Below are 10,895 nucleotides of genomic sequence, written 5' to 3'. Positions count from 1 at the left end.
CGGTATTCTGCGAGCAGTCTCAAGTCTCTAATAGAGACGAATCTGTGGTGAAATCTATTTTGAGACCGTTTGGTATTCTGGTGAGTTTGTCTCATCTCTAATTGAGCCATATCAGTCTCTAACTTGTTATGTGCTTTGCAGCAGGTTATAGAAAAATAAGAACACAACAATGGCTGATGAAGTTGGACTATTTCACCTTATGATGAAAAAACGAGAGGAGGAAGAGAGGTAATGTATTAATATTTATAATTTTGCTCTGATGGTCTGAGTAGGCGACACCATCGCTGCCGCTAAATTATTAATGGATTCGGTGTGTTTATTAATGGAATCTAAAGTTTGAATACGGAAAGCTCTCTCCTCCTCGGCTTTTCCTTTCATTAAATCCATATAATTTCGTAATTTCGTCGTAATTTTTTTACTACGGGACGATGACGGAGTGCAATCATTGGACCCATCCGAAGTCGTATTTAGAGGTGACGGTGCAGCTGTGAAAACTACTTCTTCCTAAATTAGAAAAAGAAAAAACAATTATAAATTCTGCACACTCGTATTGGTCTTTCTTGCTGTTCTTACCTCTGTGCCAATGGCTGGTACATCAGCCAACCCATCAACCGCGATTGACCCCAACGTATCCAACGATCTCTTCTCCATTTCAGAGAGCTCAATTGCGCATAACTGCTCTATATCTATACAAGTTTATTAGTTTTAATTGTTACCAACAAATGTCAGTTGTACAAAAATATGCTCAGGTACACAGCATGATGCAAGAATAGTGAAATTTAAAAAATTCTAAGTAATACTTATATAAAAATTTAATTTCAAACAAAAATTTTTCATAACATATTTTTTTTATGGCGAAGCACCTTTGAAGGTTGAAAAGAATATTGCATTTGAAAGAAAAACTTTCTCTCGTGCAAGAATTCTCAGTTTTAGCTTATTTAAATAATTTGTTCCAAAGTATTTTTGTTTAACTCAAAGTGTATGTTTGATGAGTATATAATAATTTCTTTATTTTTTTCGAGAATATTTTGTCTTTGGACATGATTTATATAAAAATCTTTGTAACGAAATCGAACTTCTTTACTCCACGATTTTTTCTCCATATGTATTCAATTATTTGACTTACGTTTATAGGGAGTTATGCTGACAATTTGAAAGTAAAATATCCGAATGAGTATGATCTGGTATTCCGCCTTAAGTTGCCCGAAGAAAAACGCATACTAGTAGTAAAGGATAAAAAAATACCAGGAAATGTAAAATTGGATTTATCAGAGGTACTTCATGTTATTATAAATCAAAAGCAACATGTAAATACTTATAAACAATTAAAGAAAATGGTAACCTCCGAAAGTCTACTCTCCATACAATTACTGCAAAGTTGGTTGGAAAGCTGTTTTACAAAAGCGCTAGATGACATAAATAAAAAAATAATTTATAATGATATCACAACGACTTTATCATACAGCAAACAAGGTCCAGCACATACAATTTCTGTCAAAGAACCTTATATGTATTCAGTGGATTTTGTGCCAGCTATAGTGTTAATCAGTTCCAAAGCCATTTTACCACGCATATCGAAAAATTGGGACGCTATTCCTAAACCGTTAAAATTTATACACAGTGATACATCATTTCGTGCATCTTACGATAACCTAGAAAATGAAATGATAAAAAATAAAAATAATTTAAAGAATGCTTTAAGGATTATTAAAAAATTTCGGGATATACACACAAATATGCACAATTTAAAAAGTTACTACATAAAAACTTTGTTTCTGTGGAGAGCATCAAGAGAGCCGGAAAAGTTTTGGTACCAGCCCATTGGATTTGTTGTTATACAAGTAAGTCTCAAATAATTATTTTAATTTGCTTTCTTACAAAGTTACACTGACTTAAAAATATTAAATATGCCGTTAGATTGTAATACTTTAAATTTAGTAAGAACAACTTACTTGTAGTAGTAAGAGCTTTGACTTATGTATAAAAATGAATCAATCATACTTGCAACTCAAGGATATATTGTAAGTGTTTATCTGCTGGACTTAAAGTTAATCATACTACAGCCAAAAAGAAATTGTTGAGCAATTAATACGGATGGAGGCAAAACACTATAGAACACAAGCAACATTGTTAAGAACTTTAAAATTAAAATTCCACATTTAACAAGTAAGGGAGGCCTAATTTCGTGTGTAAACGACCATTATATACTCCCGCAATTTTCAAGAGTCAAAAGCGGTGGCCTATTTTCTGGTGTTGTTTTTCAGACATGTGGTTTTGAAGAAGAAATAAAACACATATAATTTAATGTTATTGTCAAGAATTTATCTTTATTGTAAAGATAATAAAGTTTGTCTTAATGTTTTTTAAAAATGTTTTCAGACTAGTTACCGCCGCGGCTGACTCGAATAAATTGCAGGCCCAATTTTTTCCGAATGTTCTCTTTCTAGGCCACGTCACAGGCGCACTAATACACTCATCAAAATTTTCCTTCAATAAATAGATTGTTTCGTTGGCTGCATAGCATATATAACCGTCTTGTTAGAGCCAAAGGTCGTCCACATCAATACTCTCCAAGTCAGGTACTAAAAAGTCATTAACCATGTATCTATAGCGTTCTCCATTGGCTGTAACATTATGACAAAAAATTTGGATCACTAAAGCATACCAAACAGTGACTTTTTGAGAATATAACGGCGTTATCATCACTCAAACAGCGACAAATGTGTTTATTAATATACCCATTCAACTTAAACGAAGCTTCATCGCTGAACATAAGATTCTTCCGCAAAATCTTCTATAAAGTGGATGGGCACAGTTACAATTGTTGCGCGTGATGTTGGATGGACTCATTCTTTTTCGATACTCTGACCCACTGCAGAAATACCGCCTTTGGTGCGCACTGTACAGCCTTTATCTAGTAGAGTAAAAGATGTCTGTTCATTATGAAAGGCAAACCAAACTGAAAATCAAGTAACAGATCAAGTCCGAAATCAGTATTGTCTCATTGAAAACTCACTTCTAAAAAAACACTCTTTATTAAAAAATTGTGTGTAAGAATTCAATATTCATTATTGGGGGAAATTGTAAGCTTTATATTTCAATCATATTAAATGATATATTATATGGGTACTATACTCACTTAGTGTTCAAAATTGAACATGTTCGTTGCTACCAAAGGGCGGACTTCAACAATATATTTAGACCTTTTATATATTTTACAAATATTAAATAAGATAAGAACTATATATGTAATTCTAATAAATTATACAGTCCACACATATTAGATAAGGCAGAGACAATACAAAACGTACAGAAATAAACACATAAAAATATATGCATTTATATGCAATACGCATGCACTCAAAAAATAAAATTCAAACATACAAGGTGCGTTCCTAAGCAAACCGGACTTTTTGAATCTAGTGCCCTCTGGTGGCGCCATCTACGGATATATGTCGACTGGTGTGTTACAATCTACTACTTTTATCGATTGTCCAGTGAGAATTTCATGACATTTCATTGATTGGAAGTGATGTTATTGCGTTTTAAGTGTCAGTATGTTTGTGTTATCGGTGCGAAATGAGTTACGAACAAAGAGCCAACATTAAATTTTGTTTTAAAATTGGTAAAACTTTTACCAAAACGTTTCAGTTGATGAAACAAGTTTATGGCGATGATTGCCTATCCGGCAGCAGAGTGCACGAGTGGTTTCAACGTTATCAATATCATCGGCATACGCCAGCAGCTGTACACTTTTCTAAAAGATTGTACCTGTTCGATTAAGTTCTGCAGCTCGAACTATTTTCTCTAGAAGCAGGTTGAAGAAGTCGCACGATAGGGAGTCGCCTTGTTTGAAACCTCGTTTGGTATCGAACGGCTCGGAGAGGTCCTTCCCGATCCTGACGGAGCTTTTCGAGTTGCTCAACGTCAGTTTACTCAGCCGTATTAGCTTTGCGGGGATACCAAATTCAGACATCGCGGCATAAAGGCAGCTCCTTTTCGTGCTGTCGAAAGCAGCTTTCAAATCGACGAAGAGGTAGTGTGTGTCGATTGTCCTTTCACGGGTCGTTACCAAAATTTGCCGCATGTTGAAAATCTGGTCAGTTGTAGATTTTCCAGGTCCACAGCCACACTGAGGAGGTCTAATCAGTTTGTTGACTGTGGGCTTTAACCTTTCACACAATACGCTCTATAGAACCTTAAATGTGATGTTGAGGAGGCTTATCCCGGTAGTTGGCGCAGTTTATGGAGTCTCCTTTTTTATGGATTGGGCAGAGCACACTGAAATTCCAATCGTTGGGCATGCTTTCGTCCGACCATATTTTACAAAGAAGCTGATGCATGCTCTTTATCAGCTCTTCGCCTCCGCGTTTGAATAGCTCGGCCGGCAATCCATCGGTCCCCGCTGCTTTGTTGTTCTTCAGGCGGGTAATTGCTATTCGAACTTCTTCATGGTCGGGCAATGCTCCATCGTCATCGATTGGGGAATCGGGTTCACCTGGCGTTGTACGTTCACTGCCATTCAGCAGGCTGGAGAAGTGTTCCCTCCATAATTTATGTATGCTCTGGGCATCGGTGACTAGATCAACTTTGGGGGTTCTACAAGAGTATGCTCCGATTTTGAAACCTTCTGTAAGCCGCCGCATTTTTTCGTAGAATTTTCCAGCATTATCCCAGCTTATCAAGCTCATCATACTCACGCATTTCGGCCTCTTTCTTTTTCTCTCTGCAAATGCGTCTCGCTTCCCTCTTCTACTCTCGGTATCTATCCCATTCCGCACGTGTTGTGGTCGATCGTAACGTTGCAAGGTGGACAGTCTGTTTTCTCTCCGCTGCGACACGGCACTGTTCAACTGTTCTTCTGCACTTTCCGAAAACCAATGATTTCGGCTGCAGCTGTACGTAAGGAGTTTGAAATTCCGTCCCACAGTTCCCTTATACCGAGTTATTGACGACTGCTCTCAGAGAGCAAGCCGAGTGGCAAATCGTTCCGTTTCAGTTGTGATTGCAACTCCTCGACCACGAACCTTCCTTGTGTTTGTTGACGTGGGTTTCTTGCTGCACAGAGGCGGGTGCGAATCTTGGCTGCAACAAGATAGTGGTCCGAGTCGATGTTAGGACCTCGGAGCGCACGCACATCTAAATCACTGGAGCCGTGTCTTCCATCTATTACAACATGATCGATCTGGTTGGTGGTTTTTCGATCCGGATACAGCCAGGTGCCTTGATTAATCTTCTTATGCTGGAATCTGGTTTTACAGATAACCATATTTCGGGCCCCGGCGAAGTCGATCAGCCTCAACCCATTTGGGGATGTTTCCTCGTGGAGGAGCACATAATGCCAAAGATACCTTCTTTGCCTACCCTGGCGTTAAAGTCGCCAAGCACGATTTTGACATCGTGGCGAGGGCATCATAGAAGGCATCCTTGGTCACATCGTCCTTCTCTTCCGTCGGGGCGTGGGCGCAAATCAGCGTCATGTTGAATAACCTCGCTTTGATGCGGATTGTAGCTAACCGTTCATTCACCGCACTGAATGATAGTACTCGGTGACGAAGTCTCTCTCCCACCACGAATCCCACACCAAACTTGCGCTCCTTTATATGGACACTGTAGTGAATGCCACAAAGACCTACTCGTCTCTGTCCTTGTCCCGTCCATCCCATTTCTCTGAAGGCGGTGATGTCAGCCTTTATTTTCACGAGGACATCAACCAGCTGGGCAGTGGCACCTTCCCAATTAAGGGACCGGACATTCCAGGTGCATGCCCTCAATTCGTAGTCCTTATTTCATTTGCCATGGTCGTCATCAAAAGGGGGGTTTCTCATCCGAGGCTGTTGGTAGTTTTTCATTGGGGTGAGCTTTTTACGTGGCGGGTCCCAAACCCAGCGCACAACCCTATGTAGGGGATGTTTCGCCTTCTCACTTTAGCTCGCCTTCAAACGGATGTTCTTAGGCTACCCAGAGGAAACTTGGTCAAAAACCGGAAGTCGTGAGCTGCTTAAGTAATATGTAAAAGAATCGTTTTTGGCCACTCCCAAGTGAATGGCGATCAGAGAACTTTCCTCACTTGCGTGAACTTCTACACATAACTCCATCCTCTTGTACGTTACAATGGCTAATAAAATCAAATCAACGGCACCTAGTACCTCGAAAATGCTTCACTTGACTTGAAAAAACTAGCCATTCAAGATCTGCTTCACCATTTCTTATGCTACTCTATGAGCTCGGTTATGCTTAGCTACTATTATTTCGTTTTGGTCACCTTCGGCGAACATATGTATGTATCTGTAACATATTTTCTGTATGACGGAATTTTCGTTGTGGTGATGGTCATCCTCTATCATATTTATTTGCTGCCTTGATGATGCCTCGGTGATATGATTTTCATTTCCTGTTTTATAAAGGATATTTGCGTTAAAACTCTCTATAAAAGACTTCCAGCGTTTGGATTTTTATCCGAAACAACGATAGTCAGAGGTTGGTGGTCCGTATAAATGTTTACTCAATTGACATAAGTACATAGGTAATTTCTCAAACTGTTAGGTGCCCACACTAAATACTTCTTTTTTATTTATTGCTAATTGTTCTTGTTTACGAGTTCTTGATATGATAGTTATTGGCTTCTTTTCATGTGAAAGCACAGCTCCTAAACCCCTTGAGGAATCAGAACTTTTTTACTTGACAAGATATCGTCTCGAAATTCGGTAATTCCATATTGTTCACAAAGCATATAGTTGGCATACGAACAGACCGATCGAAATCAAAATTATACCCTTTTATGCTATAAGAAATTCCCCTGAGAAGGGTGTTAAAGCTGCGGTGGCGCGAAAAATTTTAAATTAGTGTATTCTTATGGTAAAAAACAAAATTAATTAAAGCTCAATTTTTAATATTTCTTTCATGGCTAAACTTTGAAAAATGGCTAAATTTTTACTAAATCTCCATAAATTTTTAGATAGTTGTTCCATAGTTCGAAATAATCACAGTTCATAGCACAAACACCCACAATTAAACAACATTTAGAATATAAGAAACAAGGTAAATTATATACTTACTCTTGCAATATGTGTATACTCTAGAAATAGTTGTTGGAATCTGTAATATTATGTTGTGCATGATTTCAATATTTGTTATTAGACGAAATATTGAATCCATTGCAATCATACTTGTATTCAGTCTTCTTATTTATACAATGTTAATATATGTACATTTTTCAAATCTTCAGCATCTTCCACTTTATACATAATTCCAATTATTATACGATATTGATTTTAACATTAGCTATAATTTTATTTAATTAAGCTCAACTATATGACTTTTATGTATTTTTACAGCTGTTTACAGATCTTAGCAATAGTCTTGAAATGTGTAAGCTACCTTTTTATTGGGACCCTAAATTGAATTTATACGAGCAAATTGGAGAGTCTGGATTAACCGACATCAGGAGATGTGTGCAAAGTAAAAAAAAAATACTAGAAAACTATATAAGACTGAAAGTTAAAACGGAAGTTGATCATTTGAAAGTTTACAAAACCTTTCGTGAGTATATTAACATAATACATATTTTTTATTTAGATATATGTATAAATTTAGTTAAGTTAATTTAAGCTGTCTGAAGTTACTATTTCTTATAGCCTTCCTGATCGGCATCACTTATGCTGGTACAGTTACGACGAAATTCTGAAAATCTAATCTAGACTGTTTAATTTGATATTTGCTATAATGATTCATCAACGGTCTTTTCTTGTTAAGAGCAATGCTTTTCTATTACTAGAGGAACCTTCTACGCGTTACTATGGCTGATACATAGATAGTACTACTAATACCATCTATATATATGATTTTAGTGAGATATAGCATTTTTGTCAAGGAACTTGTGTTAGTTTACAAAAAAATGGATTAAAAAGCATTACGCGTGTTAAAAAAGCATTGCTTTTGGGGAAAATTGAGCTCTGCACCATCAACCATTTAAAAGAGATGATATCAATATCATCGGCATACGCCAGCAGCTGTACACTCTTATAAAAGATTGTACCTGCTCGATTAAATTCTGCAGCTCGAATTATTTTCTCCAGCAGCAGGTTGAAGAAGTCGCACGATAGGGAGTCGCTTTGTCTGAAACCTCGTTTGGTATCGAACAGCTCGGAGAGGTCCTTCCCGATCCTGACGGAGCTTTTCGTGTTGCTCAACGTCAGTATTAGTTTTGCGAGGATACCAAATTCAGACATCGCGGCATAAAGGTAGCTCCTTTTCGTGCTGTCGAAAGCAGCTTTGAAATAGACGAACAGGTGGTGTGTGTCCATTCTCCTTTCACGGGTCTTTCCCAAGATTTGGCGCATGGTGAATATCTGGTCGGTTGTTGATTTGCCAGGTCTAAAGCCACACTGACAAGGTCCAATCAGTTTGTTGACGTTGGGCTTTAACCTTTCACACAATACGCTCGATAGAACCTTATATGCGATGTTGAGGAGGTTTATCCCACGGTAGTTGGCGCAGATTGTGGGGTCTCCTTTTTTATGGATTGGGCAGAGCACACTTAAATTCCAATCGTTGGGTATGCTTTCGTCCGACCATATTTTACAAAGAAGCTGATGCATGCTCCTTATCAGTACTTCGCCGCCGTGTTTGAATAACTCGACCGACATGTCCATCGGCCCCCGCCGCTTTGTTGTTCTTCAGGCGGTAATTGATATTCGAACTTCTTCATGGTCGGGCAGTGGAACGTCTGCTCCATCGTCATCGATTGGGGAATCGGGCTTGGGAGGATGTAGTCATGTGTAGAAGTTCACGCAAGTGAGGAAAGTTCTCTGATCGCCATTCACTTGGGAGTGGCCAGAAACGATTCTTTTACACATGGCTCAGGCAGTTCACAACTTCCGGTCTTTGACCAAGTATCCTCTGGGCAGCCTAAAAACAGCCGTTCGAAGGCGAAACATCCCCTACATAGGGTTGTGCACTGGGTTTGGGACCCGCCACGTAAAAAGCCCCCCTCATGAAAGATATACTTACATAAATACATATGCATATATCATAAATAAAAATATCGCTCCGCTGCTGGCGTAACGGGCAGCGCAGCCACGCGGCTTAGGCTAAGTGTATGTTAGGCCCAAAAAGTATAAAGATATTGATAAATGAACCACAAATGGAAAGTGACGTCCCAAACAGAGAAATACAAAGCCCCTCATATTCTACAATATCTACAACTATTTTATAACACATCTTAAAATTTGTATATTTAACTATAACAGAAGCATAAAAATTATTGCATATACATAAAGATATTTGTGGTATAATTAACAAATTCTCTTTTTTTAGTGACAGTCACGGAATTAAAGGAAAATGGTTTAATAAAGAGTTCAGCAATTCCAGAGGACAAGTCTCCAGAGAAAATAGAACTAAAGAGTTCAGAGCCCAGAAGATGTATAATACAATAACTATTTTTTTGTAGCTTAGGCAAATAAAGTCAACACTCTTGTGCTAACACAGTACAACAGCTAATCTGGGGGGTGAAGGTCCATTATTTTATTTTTAGCAATTTTTCAATAAACTATATTAAAAGAAACTTAAAATATTCATCTCTGACTTCGGTCTAGGTAACGTGGATACCACTTGCTGTTCGATAATTTTATATCTTTAAAGAAATCTGAGTAAAATGATACAAAACATGTCAATTATAAAATATAATGTATAACTAAGTAGTAAAATTTCATCTATTTATAATTTTTTGTGTGTTTCTGTTATTGCTCATGTTTTGTTTTATAAATAAATCCAAAGATTATTTCATAAAAATGAAGGTCTCTTAATTTAAACCAGCGAAAAGTAAGCGTATTTCACAGGGTAAAGTATCGAAAGTATTTTTTGAAACTATCGAACAGTCCGTCTATCGATAGTTTTGCAGCTCTATTTCAAGGAAGCAGACACCAAATGTCTAGACTGCAGTGCATTTGGGTGTTTTTGAATTCGGGAGAAATACAAGTACTGTTGTGATGACAGCATGACCTCATTCTACAAACGGATAAAATCGAGTCAAAGCCTCCTTTAGTCCCCATATATGTAACTAATATAAATATTTTCAAACTTCCAATTGACTTGGAAAGGTGAGATTTCAAGCTTCATTTAACCAAAATAAAAAATAAAATTTGTGGAAGTTGAAAAAAGATGATCAAAAATCAGAGAAAATAATGAAGAAATTCGAAATATTAAAAATTTTTTTTTTTTGAAGAAAGCAAGAACGCCACGCAAGCCACCAATGAAATTTGTGAAGCTGTCGGATGCGATGCTGTATCAATTCGCGTAGGAAATGGAATTAATTTAAGTCACTCCTCGTTAAACCATTGAGGTAATAAATAACACGTTCTATTCGTATAAAATCGGTCCATTCGCGTAAATATCTCAAAACAATCATACTAAAAATGTTATTGTTAGTCTTTATTTAACATCAATTATATAAAAGATGTGGTATAATGTGTTGCTTTTCTATACGCATTTCTTCTTTACTGACGTAGACACCACTTACGGGGTTTTAGCCAGGTTAAAAACTCATTTGCGCAAAGGCGTAGGGTAGGTAGGTTCGAGCTGATGTAGCGCATGCTTTGAGCTCTTGAAAAATTTATTTTATCATTTGCGAAAGTAGCATTTGGGTAGGTAGCTGATGTAGCCCATGTTTTGAGCCCTTGAACTGTTTAAATCTTTTATGTGGAAAATAAAAAAGGATAAAGATCCTTTTGTTTACAAATGTATGTCAGGGAAAAATGAAATAATAACAAAGGATAAAGATCCTTTTTTTTATAAATGTATATTTCTGGGAAAAATAAGATAATAAGAAAAAAGATCCTTTTTTACAAACGTATTTCTGGGAAAAATAAGAATTCATATTTTGGACTACTATGTCA

General features: G+C 37.2%; 1 protein-coding gene across 1 annotated transcript; it reads left to right on the top strand.

The window, feature by feature from the left end:
* Positions 1 to 1,460: 1,460 nt before the first annotated feature.
* On the top strand, positions 1,461 to 9,531 carry LOC120781820 (the record flags this gene model as incomplete). Its single annotated transcript, XM_040114040.1, has 3 exons — positions 1,461 to 1,841; positions 7,338 to 7,542; positions 9,319 to 9,531. Coding segments are annotated over 3 exons (705 nt in total), but the record flags the coding sequence as incomplete, so codon positions are not given.
* Between the last annotated feature and the right edge of the window lie 1,364 nt (positions 9,532 to 10,895).

The sequence above is a fragment of the Bactrocera tryoni genome, unplaced genomic scaffold (genome assembly GCF_016617805.1).
Source record: "Bactrocera tryoni isolate S06 unplaced genomic scaffold, CSIRO_BtryS06_freeze2 scaffold_7, whole genome shotgun sequence".
In the NCBI taxonomy this organism is placed as follows: domain Eukaryota; kingdom Metazoa; phylum Arthropoda; class Insecta; order Diptera; family Tephritidae; genus Bactrocera; species Bactrocera tryoni.
Note: the sequence above shows the minus strand (reverse complement) of the source record. Positions and strands in the feature narration are given on the sequence as shown.